This window comes from Leptonychotes weddellii, chromosome 10 (genome assembly GCF_054177405.1).
Source record: "Leptonychotes weddellii isolate Sample4059 chromosome 10, ASM5417740v2, whole genome shotgun sequence".
NCBI lineage: Eukaryota > Metazoa > Chordata > Mammalia > Carnivora > Phocidae > Leptonychotes > Leptonychotes weddellii.
Window position 1 is genome coordinate 76,731,129 of NC_138378.1, and position 19,088 is coordinate 76,750,216.

General features: G+C 48.7%; 1 protein-coding gene across 22 annotated transcripts in view; it reads left to right on the top strand.

Moving 5' to 3' along the window:
• Positions 1-19,088, top strand: part of DYSF (dysferlin) — a 204,938-nt gene that overhangs the window by 13,562 nt on the left and 172,288 nt on the right. For all 22 annotated transcript variants that reach the window (XM_081833664.1, XM_006727994.3, XM_081833669.1 and 19 more), the window contains 2 exons: positions 7,866-7,921; positions 8,854-8,945. In XM_081833664.1, coding sequence (XP_081689790.1) covers positions 7,866-7,921; positions 8,854-8,945 — 148 coding nt within the window. The remainder of the gene's footprint in view (positions 1-7,865; positions 7,922-8,853; positions 8,946-19,088) is intronic.

Here is a 19,088-nt window from a genome sequence, read left to right on the forward strand (position 1 = left end):
AAGATTTTGTTTATTTATTTGACAGAGAGAGACACAGCGAGAGAGGGAACACAAGCAGGGCGAGTGGGAGAGGGAGAAGCAAGCTTCCTGCGAGCAGAGAGCCCGATGTGGGGCTCGATCCCAGGACCCTGGGATTATGACCCAAGCCGAAGGCCGATGCTTAATGACTGAGCCACCCAGGTGTCCCAGGCCTGCAGGATCTTAGGTGCCGCACACTTCTTACAGTAGGTCTTATCTCCTGACTCGTGGGCAGAAACAGCCTTTCTCTCTCTCTGGGAGTCTGGAACACCCCATCTCCTCTCCTTCTCTCTGCTCCGTCTCGAAGTGAATGGCACCACCAGCCATGCCCGCATCCCTGTCAGAACCTGAGACATGTTCTGCTCTCTCCCTTCCCTCTTCCCCACCCAGGCGCTGGTCGGCGTGCCCCAGACCCACAACCTGTGTCCTCACCATCTCACACCTGGACTTGTAAGAAAAATGTGGTAAAATACACGTAACACAAAATTTGCCATCTTAGTCATCTTTAAGTGTACACTTCGGTGGTATTGAGTACATTCATAGTATCATGTAACCATCACCACCATCCGTCCCCAGAACTCTTTCATCGTCCGCAGCTGAAATCTCTACCCGTTAAATAACTCCCCATGTCTCTGGTAACTGGCCACTTTCACTTAGTATAATGTCCTCGAGGCTCATCCATGATGTAGCCTTGTCAGAATTCCCTTCCCTTTTAAGGCTGAATCATATTCCGTTGTATGTGTATCCCACATTTTGCTTGCCCATTTATCTGTCAGTGGACATTTGGGCTGCCTACACATTTTAACTACTATGAGTCATGCTGCTATGCACATGGGTGTACAAATATCTCTCTGAGACCCTCCTGAACTTTTATGAGAGCTTGTGACTGTCACTGTCTTTACTCCTACCACCCTTCCGCTGGGGTGCTGGAACTCTTGGGCTTCTCTTTCTCTCTGTGTAGCCTCAGGACCTTCCCCCTTCACAAAGCCTCTAGTGTGATCCCTCCTGTAGAGTAGCTGGACTTCTTATGTGGCCACTCAGGGCTCCCAAAGGCATGAAAGCAGAATCTGCAGGTCCTACTTTGAGCCACAGGGCCAGCTCAGATCAGTGTGGAGGGGCCCCATACAAGGACGTGAATGCCAGGACGCTGGTTCATGGGGCCATCTTTGAAGGCTACCATACCAGGCCATCTTCCCTGCATCTTCAGCTCCAGGAAGCAGTTACTACTTCTTTCTCCATTTGGCCATGACAACAGTATGGCTGTGGTTTACTGCAACCCCTTTAATTAATCCTGTTCCCAACACAGTGCCAAGCACATGACAGGTATCAGTAAATATCTGTACACCTTTGTTTCCAACATTCCCCTACATGGGAGTCAATGTTCCCTGTGTATTAGGGACAGCAACTGACTCTTAGCGTTGAGATGTTTCACTTTTTTGTGATTAAGTTTTTTTCTTATTCTGGTAAAATATATATAATGTAACATTTACCATTTAAACCATTTTTAGAGGTACAGTTCAGTGACATTAACACATTCACATTGTTGTGCAACAATCACCACCATCCGTCCCCAAACTGAAACTCCTTGCCCATTAAACAGTACCTGCCCATTCCTCCTCCCCTCAGCACCTGGAAACCTCGATTCTACTTTCTGTCTCTATGAATTTGACTATTCTAGGTACCTCATGTAAGTGGTATCATATAATATTGTCCTTTTGTGTCTGCCTTATTTCGTTTAACATAATGTTTACAAGGTTCTTTTATGTTGTAGCACGTGTCAGAATTTCGTTCCTTTTTAAGGCTGAGTCATGTCTCATTGTTTGTATATCCCACATTTTGTTTATCCATTCATCTGTTGATGGACATGTGGGCCTTGGTGTCTGTGAGGTGTGTTGGGAAATGAATCAGCACCCCTCAGCTTTTCTTTGAACCCTCCTTGGACAGGCATAAAAAGGGCCCACATTACAGACTGAGTGCACCCCTCAGTGAAAACCCCTGCTTTACAGTTTGTCTTCTCTATGATCCCACCAGCCCCAAAGATTCCACTGTCATCAAGTGTCATGAAAACAAGCATTCTGTCTGCTTCCTGTGACCTTATAATTGTGTTGTGGGGACGTGCGGCTACTGGGGGGTTGCCAGGTGGCTCTCCAGAGCTGAGGGTGCTCCCTTCCACACTGTAAGTGCTGTGGGTGTCCACAGCCCTGGGGCTAACCAGCATCCTCGCCACAGAAAAGAGCCTCTCCCCACAAGAAGGGGCTGGAGGTATGCGTGAGGCCTGGGGCCCAGACAGCACCCTGGAGAGACAGCACTCTGGCCATTGACAGGTGAGCTCCACCAGGTGATGAAGGGTGGGGATGGGGCTCCTCACGTGAGGCTATGGCTCTGTCTGATGCTGGGGTGTCGGCAGATGTGGGGCTCTCCTCAGGGGACACTGATTAGCCAGGTGGCCCCAGGTGCTGGATGGGGCAGGATGGGCTGTCTTCTTACCTTTGCTCTGCTCCTGTCTCTGAGGCCCCTCCTCAGCCTCCTTCCCACAGCCGTGGTCTTTATCAGAGTTGGCCTGGTGGGGGGCCAGGACCAGGATGGTGTGCTCCATCTTTCTTGTCACAACCCCTGGCTCTCGACACTCAAGGGCCAAGATGGTGATTTCTTTGTTCTTCAGTTCTTCTCTGACAACCTTCATTTAAGGCATGATTGTCAAACTTTTTGGATTGTTATCCACCACAAGAAGTATATTCTATATCAAGACATAGTGCACATATGAATATGTATATGAAAATATAACCTAAAGTTTCAACCAATAGTAATTTTGCAGTGAAAGATGTACTTCGATACTTTCTTCTTTATTCTGTCTTTAAAAAGACATATTGGTCATCTCACTCAGTTGATGTCATGGCCTACTAATGGGTCCCAATGAGCAGTTTGAAAAACACCACCATCCAGCAATGAGAGACTCTGGTCTGGGGTAGAGTCAGGGTAGGTCAGCCTGGGGAAACAAGTGAAGAATTTCTACGGGGGAGAGAAGAGTCCTTGCATGGTAGGTTCATTCTTCCTCCCTGAGTCATTCAGTCTGGAGGAACACCCTGGAGGCTACAGCATGATTCTCATGGAGGCCTGCTGGCCCCCAATTCTTCAGAGCAATCTGGGCAGAGGACGTGGTTCACTGTCCCCAACCCCAGCATGACCTGTGGGCTCTCCTGTATCTTCAACTATTGAGTCTGTTAAATTATACACATCAAGCCACATCTCTCAAGGCCAAAATTAATGATCAAGGACAGGACAGGTCTAAACCCATGATAAGGAAGGAACTGTTTTCTTAACTGTTCCCTAATTAGCAGCATTCCCTTTCCTTGGCGTCTGTAGGTCATGTGATGTGCCAGGTTAATGTTTCGCTTCTTTCTTGCACCTCTTTGGGGCTGTAGCGCCCCTCAGTGACCCCTCCCTTAATATCACTCAGAGGGTCTCAGAGTCGGTCCTTCTAACCAGACTTAGTGAAATCTCACTGAAGGCCTTTGTTCGCCTCATTTTTTGGAAAGGCAGAAAGTGGGAAATGCTTGAAAGACACTTTGCACAGGGCTTGGCACACACTGTTCAATTCATACCCTCCAGGAGCACCAGGAAGCTTCCCAGGGGTCAACTCAAGAGCAGCTGCAGATGGGATTTTCCATGTTACTCTTGTAGGTATGGGGGGGGGAGTCGACACTTAGACTGAATCTTCTATCTCCTCAAAACCCTATGACATAAGAATTTTCTCATTATCCATTTACCACCAAGAGAGCTAAGGCCTAGAGAGATAATATGCCGTAGGTCACATGGCAGGGGCCATTATTTGAATGACTCCAACACTGTGTCTGTCTCCACTGCTGGAGACACACCATCATGGCCCACAGGAATGGTTCAGCCAGGGCAGGCCTTGACCAACTTTGAGAAGATGACTTTTGCCCCTCCCAGAACACCTCCTTCTCGTTGTGACTCCTCTCATCCCCTCTGGCCACCGACACACTCCCCTACTGTTAATGCAGTGTGATGGCATTCCTTGAGAAGAGTGGTTCTATCCCCTGGTGACGAAGTGAGCTTGTAGCCAACTTGGGAAAGGAAAGACCCATTCATTGAGCCTTCCATTACTGGGCACCTTGCTATATACTAGGGTTACTGATATGAGTAAGGCATGGTGTCTGCCCTCTGAAGACCATAGTCCAGTTGTGGAGAAAGACACAGAAGCACATAGTTATCCTGTGTTCCGATATGTGGTCAACCACCTCTGTCTGGGAGAGTCAGGGGAGGCTTATCAGAGTGGAGACAATTGAGCCGGGTATTGAAGAATCAGTAGGAGTTCACTAGATGCATCTGAGTGGTGCAGGGGGGGAGGGGAAGTGAAATGAACTCACATTTAATGAGTCAGACTATCTTGTTTAATTTTCACAAAACCCCATGGAGAGGTATCGTTAGGACCTTATAGATGAGGAACCAGAGGCTGAGATGTGCAATGAATTTCTCGAGAGTTTTTTCAAGTGTGTTACAGGGACTCCTGGGGGGGATCCCCAAGACTCTTTGAGCAGGTCAGCAAGGTTATAACGATTTTCAAAATAACCTCAAGATGCTATGTGCCTTTTCATTGTGTCAACATTTGCACTGATGGTACAACAGTGATGGAAGGTAAAACTGCTGATATCTTAATACTAGTGAAGGCCTTGGTGCCAAGTTGTACTTGGCATCGTATTCTTCACACTCATGTATTTGCAGTTTAAAAAAACCAGCCAGTTTAGTTGAGGAATGTCCTTGATAAAGCAGTACAATGATTAATTTTATTAATCTTTTTTCAAAAAAAGATTTTATTTATTTATTTGAGAGAGAGAGAGCACACACAAGCAGGGGGCAGGAGCCGAGGAAGAAGCAGGCTCCCCACTGAGCAGGGAGCCTGATGCAGGACTCAATCCCAGGACCTTGGGATCATGACCTGAGCTGAAGGCATATACCTAACTCACTGAGCCACCCAGACACTCTAATTTTATTAATCTTGATCCTCAAGTACATGTGTTTGTGATATTTTGAGTGTTGGGACAGAAGTTTGCATAGAGCACGTCTGCTCCACACTGAAAAATGCTGATGGTTGCAAGAAGAAGCACATGTATGGCTGCTTGAGTTGCAAGCTGAACCAGCCAATTTTTTTTTTTCATGGAATATTGTTTTTACTTGAAAGAATGACTGACAAACTGAGCCTGTTCAAACTTGGGCATTTGACTGACATTTTCTTGGAAATGAAAGAACACTCAGCGTTCCACCTCAAGCAGACATTTATTATTTGAGGCCAATTATAAAATTTGAGCTTTCAAACCGAATTGGAATTGTAGAGAGTTGTATCTTTCAGCTTTTCCGTATTTAATGACTTTGCTGATAAGATTGATGGTAATATTAATGAATGTGATTTTTTCGCATTATGCAATCAAATGTGTCAACCTTTGGAAGGTCTACATAACTCAATTAGTAAAAACTTTCCCAGTAACAAGAATTATGCATGGGTAAGATATTCATTCAAAGCGCAAGACAGAGCCATGGACTTGAATGTAACAGAGTACAAAACGTTCATCCACCTGCTTTCAGGAAATACTACTTGTTGAGTTTTTTGGTGTAGTATCAAAGAAGGATATCCACAGTTACCTGCAAATTTATTAGAATATGCCTCTCTTTCCAGATATATATCTCATTGGATTTTTCTTCCTAGAAGTCACCCAGAACAAGACATCTCAATAGACTGAATGTAGAAGTAGATGTGATAATCCAGCTAGGCATGAAAGAGACTTGCAAAATATAAACAGAGGCACTTTTCTTTTTCCTTCGTTTTGGAAGTTATAGTTACTTTTCAGAAAAATATGTCACTTATGTTAACACGGATGGGGTTTTCACTGTTAATTTCAGATTAATTACTAAATAAATATTTTTAACTTTAAAAAAATTTTACTTATTTTAAGGAAGCTCCACACCCAATGTGGGGCTTAAACTCATAACCCTGAGATCAAGAGTCCCAGGCTCTACCCACTGAGCCAGCCAGACGCCCCTAAATAAATAATTTTAAATGCCTCAGTTGTTATTTCCAATCTGGTAAAGGTCATTAGATACAAGCCATCTAAATAAAGGCTCTTTGGGCTCCTTCGTAAATTTGAAGAGTTATGTCCTGTGAACAAAAAGTTTGAGAACCTCTGCCCTGAGGCTTCGTGGAAAATAAGTGTTTTGTGGTGATCTGTGTCATTCTAAAGCCCACATTCTTTTCCTACACCAGTGATTTGCAGCTGGCCATGAGAGGGGGTTGGGAGTTCACCCTGCCCCACTTGGGGGAAGTTTTATCCAAATCTCCGAAAGGATTCCCGCCCCCCCGCCCCCCGCCCCCGGGGGCTGGGCAACCTAGTTTCAACATAATTGCTTTGGCGTCTACCAAGCCCTGATCTGCCTCTCTCCCTCAGATGTCTCTTTCTCCACAATTTTCCTTTGCTTTCTCTTTCTCTCCTGTTTTTCTCCTCCAAATCTTCCCCCAAGTCCTGCTTGCATCCTTAACCCCACTCTGCTTTTCTTTTCTTCCTGCTCTGAAACTGGCCAGAGGGGGGCTGAGCCCACAGGAGGTCCCTGGCAGTGCTCAGCTTTGGAGGAGGACTTGGGGGTCCTGGGAGATGTTTCCAGGGGCTTGCGGGGCTTTCATGGTCCAGACTCTGTAAAAGTTGAGCGGTCCAGGTGAGACCAGAGGCTTCTCACTAGAGAGTCTTGCACAGGTGGGGTGGAACCGGGTGATCTTTAGGATCCAAGCCAAATGTAAGTTCTGTGTCTGACTGACCACTTTTAATCATCCACTGGACACTGAATCATTTCTGTTCTGATGCTTAGCGGAAGGGTGGGACATGGTTAGGCTTTTCTGTGCCTCGCATCCACTCCTCCATTGCCCAAGGCACCAGAAGAGGTGCTCTGGTTGGCTGTCGTCTGGGGCACGGGGGGTCCCACCTCAGCCATGACTCTGTCAGTTCTTGTTGTCTACCCCAAACCATTCTGCCTTCCATTGGCCCAGCCATTGCGAACTTGGGACAGCCTGCTTCAGACAGACCCCTTCAAGGCAAGCGTGTGTGTGTGTTGGGGGGGGGGGGCTGTTTTTTAATTGAGGTAAAATTCACATACCCTAAAATTCATCATTTCAACCATTTAAAAGCACACAATTTTAATGGTTTTTAGTATACTCACCAGGATGTGCAATCATCATCATTCTAATTCCAGAACACTTCATCATCTCAAAAAGAAACCCCCATGAAGCATCGCTCGCCATTCCCATCTTCCCCCCAGCCGCTGGAAACTACCAATCTATTTCCTGTCTCTGGATTTGCCTCTTCTGGCTGTGTCAGAGAAATGGAATCATAGGAAAGGTGCAGGTAGATGTTTTTAAAAAGAAAAACATTTTCCAAGAAGATCATTCATTCTTAGAGTCAGAAAATTTACAGTTAAACAACTTTATTTAGAAAGTCCTAACTTCCTAACAACCGAATTTGTTATTGTTATGTTGTATAATAACATATTATCATAACAGTAACAAAGTCATTAAGAAGAGACAGGCTGGGGCTTTTCCTTTAGAAACATGCTTGTGGCGGGGCTGCTCTTTCTCAGTCGCAGAGCTGAGAGAGGGAAGTCGCATGACTGGCATCCGCCCCTCCTTGCCGCCCGGTGGGAGTCTCAGGAATCCCTTGGTTTGGCGAGGTGTCCTCTGGCCGGCAAGGGGCTCTGGCGAGGCTCTCAGCTCTCAGAAGCCGACCCTCAGTCGGTGGGAGGTGCAGGGTGACAAACGTCTCTCCACTCTCCCTTTGTGTCTCTCGCAGGAGTGAAGAAGAGAACCAAAGTCATCAAGAACAGCGTGAACCCCGTGTGGAATGAGGTAGGCAAGCTTTCCTTTCTCCCTCCTTTTCACTCTACTGCCGCGACAAGTCAGGGGATGGTGCAGGAGGTGGCTTTCTCAGTGGCATTGTCAAGGAGGCGGAGGGGCTGCTGGTCCAGGGTGTCAGCTGAGTCCGCCTGGTGCTAGGAGCCTGGGAGCTGGGTTGGTGGCCTGGCCTGCCCGGTAAATGGAAGCATCTCTTCTGACGTGGGTGTGGCTCGGGGAGGAGTGAGATGTCTATTGTTCTCTTCTTCTCAGCTCTCCTCAGCCAAGTAGAACTAACAGCCAGGTCGTTTAGGGGCTCTCTGGCCTGCCCGGACTCCCTTACACAGGCTGTTCTGCCTGCCCAAAGCCCACCTCCTCCTCTCAGTCCTCCCTGATTAACCAGATCCTCAGCCGGCTCCCCGCATATGGCCCCCTGGTGGTCCGTGGAAGCTCAGGATGCCTTGTGCGGATACGGTTGGGATGCACAGGGTTACCTTTGCTCTGAGGAGAGTGCCGGGGCCTCTGGGTAGGCATACTTAGTGTGGCACTGATTCATGCTGCCCACCATGGGCCTGGCTTCTGCATGAGCACATTGATCTCAGTCCCTGAGGACCCTGTGGGATCACCATGCATTTTGCCCAGCTGTGCTCCTGGCCTGGCTTCCCAGTGATTGGTGGAATTGAGTTGGGGGGAGGGGGCCATGGGAGCCTGACCTCCTTCTTTCTTCTGCTCCCTTTGGCTTTTGCTGTCTCTTCTGAGGCTCTGGAACCCTGCTAGTCATGTATTCATTCATTCATTCATTCACTCACTCACTCGTTCATCCATCCACCCACCAGCATTGTTCGTGGATAGCTGTTCAGTGCCCTGGGGTAGACCAAGGTGACCCAGACACAGTTTCTTCTCCTAGGGAGCCACCAGTTAAGATGTGTTTTCTCTTTTTCTTCCAGGGCTTTGAGTGGGACCTCAAGGGCATCCCCTTGGACCAGAGCTCCGAGCTCCATGTGGTGGTCAAAGACCATGAGACAATGGGGAGGAACAGGTGAGGTGGACAAGGGGGACTCTGAGGCCTGAAGGTATAGGGAGGGTCGTGGTGGACATAGACTCCAGCATCTGGGCCCTGGAGAGCTGGTGTTTCAACTCAGCGTTTATCGGAGACGTGCCTCTCGTGGGCCTGGCCTAGTGGTAGATGTTGGGGAGCAGCTTCAAGAACTCAGCCACGGGTAAATCTGACAGCTGTCCAGGCTGCAGGGAAGGGAGGTGGGCTCGAATCAGGTATGCACGCATTTGCGTGGACAGACTGTGCCCCGGGGAGCAGGGAGGAAAAGGCTCCAACCCAGGGGAGCCTGGGCGCGGCCACCTCTCCCTGCCCGGTCCAGGCTGGTGAGGGCAGTGGCACGCTCCGGCAGAGGGCTGGCAAAATGAAGCTGCAACCAGCAGGGAGCTCTTGGGGAAGGCTTCACGGGAGAGGAGGGACTTGAGGCGAGATTCGTGGTTTAGCAGTGGGAAGGTGGTCAGGGGTTGCAGTGACTGCCCACGTCCCTGTGGCAGGCCTTTCTCTTGTTTCATGTACGAAGTGCAGAGTGTTTCCAGGCAGGGGCAAAAGCAGGCTCTTTATAGGCAGGCAGTGGGTCCTTTCTTCTGTCATTGAGCTGCGGGCCTTGTATGTGTATGTATGTAGTGTGTATGTAGTGTGTGGGGTGGTGGGCAGGACCAACCAAGCTTGCAGATTGATGGCCCTGCTCGTTGTGGGGTCAGGTGGTCTGGGAGAGCCTGTGGGGCCCCGGGGCCTTGAATGTGGGGGCAGGGTTCAGCCTCCCTGCTGGGCATGGCAGGGTAGGGCTGTGTTAGGTGCCGCTGGGGGTGGGTTCCTGCTCTTGGTGCCATTTACTGAGGCATGGGCTTGCTGTTTTGTGATCTGCTCACAGGGGTGCCTTTGTCTGGGAACTGGGTCAGCCAGTGTCTGAGGACCAGCAGGCCTGGCTGTGTTACCCTGGAGTGGGAGAGGAGAGAGAGGGAAGAAGGGAGGAGTCAAAGGCCTAGGGAAGGCCAACGAAGGTCTCAGGCTGTGGAACACCTGGAAAGTTTGAGATCCTAAAAAGCTTGGAAGAAAAATCCAACTGCCATGGTCTCTCGGTGACTCTGCTGGTCACGGGTGCAGGGCAGGTTGTGTGTGGGGAGGGTGGGGGCACTTTCATTGGGACCTCCGCCCCACCTGCACAGGGGGCAGGGGCTGGAATCCCGTCACACTAATCTACCCCAACACAGACGTTTTGTGGAAAAAAGGCAGCCTCTAATAAGCATGAATGGTGGAGCCGCAGGTGAGGGAGGGAGCGACGATGGGCACTGGACAGTCCTGGAAGGCTTCCTGGAGGAGGGCCACACAGACTGACTCCAGGGCTTTGGAGGGTGAGGAAGGAAGGGCATTCCAGCATTCGGGTGTGGTGTGGAGCCGGGCTAAGGCCTTACGGGTGGGACTCACACATGTAGCCCAGTGAGGAGGGAGCCGTGGGACCAGATTGGGAGGGGTTCTCTGATAACAGGCTGAGGATAATAATAGCAAAACCACAACAGCTGATGTTGACCACGGGCTTAGCCGAGTGTCTGGCACTGTGCTGAGTCTTTATAGTACAAGATCTTTTTTAATCAGCTGGGTACTGCTGTTACAGTTGTCATCATTTTGGGCTCTGAGAGATGGGGAGCTTTTTTCAGAGGCTGATGATGGCAGAGTTATCCTTGAAGGCGGGTCTGTAGCACGCTCATAATCACTGAGTCCCTGTGCCTCTCAGAGGCTCCTGGAAGGCCCCAGGGGGTGCTGGACCCTTCTGGAGAGTTCTGTTCCCTTATGATGCTGGACTTGAGAGGGCTTAGGGAGGCAAAGGTGGGACAGTCTGGTTGCTGCAAGGCACATGGGTTTCATTTTCATGATCGTATTCAGCATTTTACAGGCCCTGTGGGGAGATTTCTAAAATCATGAAGGAGACTTGAGAGCAGGTGCTGGGGAGATATTTTTGATCAATTCAAGGGCCAGGCTCGTCCTCAGGGTGACACCAGGCCAGTGCCACACATGGGGGCTGGGCTGCCCTGCACCTTGGGGCCTTCTCGTTGGCCCCTGAGGGTGTCCTCTAGCTCCTGGGGGGACGCCATCTCCTTGAACACAAGTTCACTGCAGGGTCAGTGCTGGAAATCAGTTCCTCAAACTTCAATTTCCAGAGTTGCTAATTCTCAAAACTTCCCAGTTTACTAGAAACTTCTTTCTTATAACTACTTGCATGTAGGTTTTGAGTTTTCCAAACATTTCTTAATTTTGCAGTTCTAGTGGGGCGCCTGGGTGGCTCAGTCAGTTAAACGTCTGCCTTCCACTCAGGTCATGATCCCGGGGTCCTGGGATCGAGCCCCGCATCGGGCTCCCTGCTCAGAGGGAAGCCTGCTTCTCCCTCTCCCACTCCCCCTGCTTGTGTTCCCTCTCTCGCTCTGTCTCTCTCTGTCAGATAAATAAATAAAATCTTAAAATTTTTTTTGCATTTCTAGCAATTAAAAATTAAATTTACATTAAACTAAATTTAAATTTGAACTTATATTCATAAATATCTGAAGAATTTCCGAGGTTGCCCAAACCACGCTGGCATGTGTGGGAATAATGGAGTTGTGGCTTCATTATGGTAGCCCGTGGGGTATGCAGCCTCCGAGGCAGTTTGCTTGACTGTCGGGGCCTGAGGGGGAAGCTGCTGGAGCCGTGGTGGGGAGGCAGGATACGCAAGGCCACGCCGTGTGCCCCCGCGGTCAGACCCCATGGGACTTCCGTCCTATACATTGATGGTGAGAAGAGAATCCGAGATTAAAAGGACTAACAATTCCAAAGTGATAAAAGTAAGAAATATACCAGGAAGTGACATTTTACATTTTGAAAGAGAAAGGGGAAAAAAATTCAGTGGTTTCAGTTTAACGAAAAATTTAAATAGGACACCTACTCTCTGGGGGCGCCTGGGTGGCACAGTCGGTTGAGCATCCAACTCGTGGTTTCTGCTCAGGTCGTGAGCTCAGGGTCATGAGATTGAGCCCCGCGCTCAGCGTGGAGTCTGCTTAAGACTCTCTTTCCCTCTCGGGACGCCTGGGTGGCTCAGTCGTTAAGCGTCTGCCTTAGGCTCAGGTCATGATCCCGGGGTCCTGGGATCGAGCCCCACATCGGGCTCCCTGCTCCGCGGGAAGCCTGCTTCTCCCTCTCCCACTCCCCCTGTTTGTGTTCCCTCTCTTGCTGTGTCTCTCTCTGTCTGTCAAATAAATTAAAAACAACAACAACAAAAAAGACTCTCTCCCTCTCCCTCTGTCCCTTCCCCCCAAATAAATAAATAAATCTTAAAAAAAAAGAACAGGAAGAACACCTACTTTCTGCCCTCACATTGTCACTGTCCGGTCAGGAAGCCAAGAAGGAAATGACAGGCGTGACAGTGGCTGTTGTCATCTGACCTCAGGATTTCGGTGAGGACCTCCGTCATTTCTGGGCCTCCCGGGCCTGTGTGCTGTGAGCTCACAAAGCGTCCTCCTTGGGCTTCTCCCAACTGAGGTGGACCAGAGCCTCCACTGCTGTTAATTCTTGGTCTCCCTCTGTCTTGCCTCCTCTCCCTCCACCTAACCTCCTCGCTCTACCTCCATCTGTTTCTAGAGGTCCCCCAGAGCTCCCTCATTCCTCACAGCCCCTCCCTCAGCACCTCTGTCTCATAAGTCTCGCACTTTGCTTCTCCTCCCTCCTCTCTCCCTTTGTCCCCTCCAGCTCTTCTCCACCCCCACTCTCCTCTCTGTCCCCAAGGCCTCTGTGGCATTTGACGCTGCTGTGTTTCCCCTGATGACCATTGGCAATTTGGAGTGGCCTCAGTATACCAGACTGGTCTGCTGGCCCAGAAAGCGAGCTTCGGGAGCCCTCCATGCTGGAGGAGGCGAGCAGGGGCTGGGAACTGCCTCCTGGCTGCTTAGCACCCACCCACCCTGAGCCCCAGGGACCCCAGAGCCAACTGCAGAGCTGGGCAAACTTTGTGTGGATAAAACCAGGTCTGAAATGCACAGAAAAGGAAACTCCACTCCTGTGGGTAGGAGACACTGTGGAAAGCCCAGCGGGAGGTCCTGACTCCTGTCTCAGGCCGCACAGAACGGCTCCCTGTTTACTCTGGGCTGCTCAGAGTCAATTTAAATTTAAATAGCTAGCATGCCTAGTGGCTCCAGTGTTGGAAAGCATAGCTCTAGATTTTTACAAGAGTGTTCCAACCCTGGCTGCATATTAGAATGACGTGGGAGCTGTTTTCTCTCTCTCTTTTTTAAAGATTTTATTTATTTATTTGAGAGAGAGGCAGAGAGCATGAGTGGGGTGTAGGGGCAGAGGGAGAGAAAGAAGCAGACTCTCCACTGAGCAGGAAGCCCAACACAGGGCTCAATCCCAGGACCCTGAGATCATGACCTGAGCTGAAGTCAGACGCTTAACTGACTGAGCCACCCAGGCACCCCCCAACTTTTATTTAAAGATTTATTTATTTATTTTAGAGACAGAGAGAGAGAGAAAGAGTGTGAGCAGGGAGGGCCAGGGAGGGCCAGAGGGAAAGGGAGAGAATCCTCAAGCGGACTCCCTGATGAGCAGGGAGCCCGATGAAGGGCTCCCTCCCAGGACCCTGAGATCATGACCTGAACTGAAACCAAGAGCCTGAACCACCCAGGCGCCCCCTGATGTGGGAGCTTTAAAAGAGATCAGTGTCTGGGCTGCACAGCAAATTGATTAAACAAGAAACTCTGGAGTGGGGTGCGGACATCACTGGGGGAGGCCAGTGTGCATCCAAGGTCGAACACACCCACTGCAAGGAAGTGCTCTCAATTTTTTTCATGGATTAGCTAGGAAATAAATATAAACTGTCACTCTTGTAATAGTGCACATGTGTGATTCCTCGTGGACATGACCACCATGAAATAATCATGGCTAAAACCGCACATGGTAGAATCGTGAAGGAAATGAAAAAGGGAATGAGGAATCTTGTTGGTATTTGTAAACACTGACCTAGGGAAAATTGGACTTAATAGAAATAATTCCATAAGAGAAAACTCAAAATCGAAAGGAGCTATATTTGTTAGAGCTGATAGAAACCAAAAACAGGGAGAAAAAAAAATCTTTGAGCCAAATCTGTGTTGGGAAATGTAAACAGAAAATAGTTGTTACCAATGACAGTAATTTCAGTCAAATACAAATGAGGAAAAAAGAAATAGTTAATTGCACTGTATAGAAAATATGTCAACAAATCAAATGTGGTTAATTTAATTTAATTTAATTTTCCGGAGAATGTCTTTTCCATGGAAATTAATTAATGTAGGTGTATTTTTTATTTAAATATTTGATAAACATACACATGGAAGCAAAAGTCTCCATCGGGTCAAAAAATCTACCTGTCCAAAAAACACCAGGGTCAAAATGTTCCTCCCTGGCTCCAGGCCAGGCCTGGGGTAGGGTGGCCAGATTCAACAAAGAAACATTCGGGACACCCAGTTAAGTTTGTCCCAAATATTGCATGGGACATGCTTATAATAAAAAATTATTCATTGTTTATCTGAAATATAAACCTAATAGGGGATTCTATATTTGATCTCTAAGAGTGACCGTGCACCCCATCTCCCTTTATTTTATTCATTTATTTAGTAAAGATTTTATTTATTTGTCAGAGACAGAGAGAGAGAGAGCACAAGCAGGGGGAGCGGCAGACAGAGGGAGAAGCAGGCTCCCTGCTGAGAAAGGAGCTCGATTCGGGACTTGATCCCAGGACCCTGGGACCATGACCTGAGCTGAAGGCAGATGCTTAACCGACTGAGACACCCAGGCGTCCCCCCATCTCTCTTTAAACAAGCAGTATAGAAGGACCCCGAACTTTACACCAGGAATTGGTCAGGAGGCATGTTGCTTTAAAAAAGCCTGTTCACAGTAGTTCATGTTTGTAGTAGCGATTTCTTTGGAATACTCGGAACCTCTTAGTGACCTGGTGACTCTATAAGGTGCAACATTAAGGAGTCCCTCACCCCCACCCAGAGCCTTGCCTGCCCTTGCTTTCCTGTGATATGGGTCATCCGTCATGGTCCCTACAACTAGCTGGGGGCCCAGGAGGCAGTTTGGGAAGCTCTCTGAATGCCTGCTCCTTCTTCTTCCTGTTTTTTTTTTTTTTTTTAAGTTTTATTTTCTTATTTATTTTATTTTATTTTACTTATTTTATTTTTTTAAAGATTTTATTTATTTATTTGAGAGAGAGAATGAGAGAGAGAGAGCATGAGAGGGGGGAGGGTCAGAGGGAGAAGCAGACTCCCTGCCGAGCAGGGGGAGCCCGATGCGGGACTCGATCCCGGGACTCCAGGCTCATGACCTGAGCCGAAGGCAGTCGCTTAACCAACCGGCCACCCAGGCGCCCCAATTTACTTATTTATTTTAAAGAGAGAGAGCCCATGCTAGTGGGGGAAGGGGTTGAGGGAGAGAATCTCAAGCAGATGGATGGGGGGGTCGACCCCACAACCCCGAGATCATGACCGGAGATCACGACCCGAGCCGAATGCTCATCCCACTGAGCCACCCAGGTGTCTCATCCTCCTTCCTCTTGCAGCTGTCACACAGGGCTTGACAACTTGGCCCTGTGGAATGAGCGTGGACTTCGGGGGGCACCGGGGCCTAGTCTCAGCGAAGCTCCCTGAGCCTCTGTTTCTTTCTCCTCGGGGGAGCGTCGCATCAGTTGCCCAAGTGCATCTCAGGGAACTGCCATGGAGAGGCCGCTCCGTGAATGGCAGTTCCTTTTGGCACATCCTCTTTCCAGATCTCTCCTGGGCTGCTCTCCTGCGGCGCCACTTGCTTCATTTCCCACTGACTCAGCCTTTCCCAGCACAGCCCGCTCTCAGCCAGCGATGGTTTGAAAAGGGACTAATTCATACTGAAGTGTTGATGGCAGCCTATGGCTTAATGTTTTGCACTTCTAGGAGCCTGGGGGACCATGCTGTCGATGCCGGACTCTATTTAGACCACCAAGGGAATGTGAATGGTGAGCGGCAGACACCATGACAGGCTTTGAGGAGATATTTTGGGGATGGTGGTCTTCTTGATTTCGGTGACGATCGCTTGTAGGGCTGCCTCTGAGCTGGGAGTAGGCCTCGGTGCCCTCGGGGTGGGGGTGGGGGTATCCTGGTGCCTCCTGGGACAACAGGCTTAATGTATTGGGGAATGTGGGGTTTTCTCGGAAGGAGCTGAGCCAGAGTCTTCGTCCTGAACAAGGGGAGCCCTGCGCAGGAATGCACAGACCCTGGCAGAGGTGCCTAGGGGAGGGGCCTGGCCGGATGGTGTCTGTGGGCCGCACAGGGGGCGTGTTGGTGTGGTCCAGGGGTTCCATCCCAGCGGGAGCGGGTGGCCTCAGTTCTCCAGCTGTCTACAGAGCCAGTAGGGCAGGGGTGGTGGCATGGGAATGAGGGTCAAAGGCTGCTTTCAGGGATCCCCCTCTCAGAAGTGAGCCTCATCCTGATGCTGCGACCTGGATTTCTCTGAACCCGTTGCCCCATCTGGATAATGGCCATAACAGGACCTACGTTGCATGGTTGTCATGAAGCTTGTGTGAGATAATGTGTGGGTGTCAGACGCCTACTTGGTGCTTGGCACATTGAAGGTGTTTAGTACGTAGGGACTGGTGGATCCATGGAGACTCACATACACAAACCACACCAACTGTGAGCATAGCACCACACGCCCCACGTGGGCACATGACCATACCGGAGTCTATGCGCACACACATTCTTTTATTTAAAAAAACTAAAAAAAAAAACCCATAAGAATATACAAATTGTGTTTTTTAACAAGCAAAAGTAACCTCCATTCTTAAAAAGTTATAACGGGGGAAGTGCAGGTTTTCCCACCCTTTCCCCATCTGCTGCTTCCTTTCCCTCCAGTGTGTCCATTGTTGACAATTTGGTGCGTATCTTTCTCAACTTTTCCTCAGCCTGTGCCAGCATCTGCTTACTAAATGTGTGTGCGTGCATTTAAGCAAAACTGGAATCGCGCTGTACATAGTCTATACCATCATGGACCCTTTCCGAGGTTAGTGTGGATTGATCAGCTCCCTTAAATTAAGTAATTAATTAATGATTTAATTTTTTTATTTGAGAGGGAGCGCGAGAGAGTACGAGCAGGGAGGAGAGGGAGAAGCAGGCTCCCCACTGAGCAGGGAGCCTGATGTGGGGCTCGATCCCAGGACCCTGGGATCATGACCTGAGCTGAAGGCAGATGCTTAACCCACTGAGCCACCCAGGTGCCCCTTTAAGATTTTATTTTTAAGTAATCTCTACACCCAACGTGGGGCTCAAACTTACACCCCAGAGATCAAGAGTGCATGCTCTACTGACCGGGCCAGCCAGGCACCCCTAAACTGTGTTTTCTTGACTACTTGTGAAGTTGGGCATCTTTTCATGTGTTTTATTGCCCATTTGTATTTCTTCTTTTGTCAGTTGCCTATCCTTATATTTTGAGTTGCTTGTTTTTTTCTTACTAATTCATAGCAGTTTGTGTGTTCGGGATCCTATCAGGAATATGAACTCTCGGTCTGTTTTATGTGTGGAGGATATTTTCTCTCTGCTGACAAATGTTATTCCCACATAGGAATAGACACTCACCCAGCTGTGTGTGTGTGCACTTAGACATTTAAAAAGACAGAGTGGGAGTACCTGGGTGGCTCAGTTGGTTAAGCATCTGCCTTTGTCTCAGGTCATGATCCCAGGATCCTGGAATCGAGCCCCACATCGGGCTCCCTGCTCCTCGGGAAGCCTGCTTCTCCCTCTCCCACTTCCCTTGCTTGTGTTCCCTCTCTTGCTGTCTCTTTCTCTGTCAAAAAATAAATAAAATCTTTAAAAAGACAGAGTGATGGTTTGCTATTGCTAGAAGTTGGGGAAAGTAGGCCTAAGTTCAGCCTCTGGGTTCCCCGTAGGCCGGTTTGCAGGGCGCCCCTTTCTGGAATATTTGGGAGGCAGGAATATTTACAGTTCACCATCTCATTGTTCTCAGCATGTGCGGAAGTGTTGACTGTACCCTGGTTTTCCAAGGATTTTTATATTTTGTCCTGAATTCTCTCCAGGACACCCCTAGGTTTCAGAATAATTTTTCTTTTGTCTTTCTCTGGATTGAAGTGGAAAACTGTTTAGTTACCCTTGGGCAGCCCCTGGGGAATCAGATACTGGCGGGAAGGCTGCCAGAAGTCAGGCGGGCTCAGGGGGTGGGAATGTCCGGCTGTCCCTCATTTCCTGCCCCTCACTGCCAGGCACACATGGCTGAGGGCTTGGGGGGGGGGCCGCAGCTCATGGCCGTCTCCTCCCAGGGATCTTAAATCTTCCCTGAGTGCACACAAGTCTGCGTGTGTGTGTGTGTGTGCATGTGTGTGTGTGTGTCCTGCCAGCCAGGGACTCGCTGACTTTCCCATCATGCCTGATTCATTGACTCTAGTGATGGGGAGGGACTGCTGAGTCAATGATGAATGGGTTTGCGTTGTAATATACGTATTTTTAGTTGACATGTCCTTGTCTTAGTTTAGAAGGTAAAGAAGGAGAAACTGACACATGGAAATACTTCTGGAGCTTTTTAAAGAATAATTTCCAACTTACAGAACAGTTACCAAAATAGAACAAAGAACATTCCTTATACTCTTTACTCAGAATCACTGATTAACATTCTACCACATTTGCTTTATATTAGTCCCTCTCCTCTCCCTCCTTCCTCTTTTCTTCCTTCCTTCCCCCGTCTCTCCTATTTGAGGGTAAGTTATAGTTGTCATGGCCTTTTACCCCTAAATACTTATTTAGGAAAAATCCCTAAATATTTCCTAAGAGTAGGGATAGTCTTTTACATAATCACAGTGTCATTATCAACTTCAGTAAACTTAACATGGCTGCCAGACTTCCACCTAATTCACCATTCGTATTCTGTCCTATCAGTTGACCAAATAGTATCTTTTTTAAAAAGATTTTATTTATTTATTTATTTAGAGAGCAAGCGAGCACTCTTTTTTTTTTTCTTAAGATTTTATTTATTTTTTTGAAAGAGAGAGAGAGAAAGAGGAAAGAGCACAAGCAGGGGAAGTGGCAGGCAGAGGGAGAGGGAGAAGCAGACTCCCCACTGAGGATGGAGCTGGACACGGGGCTTGATCCC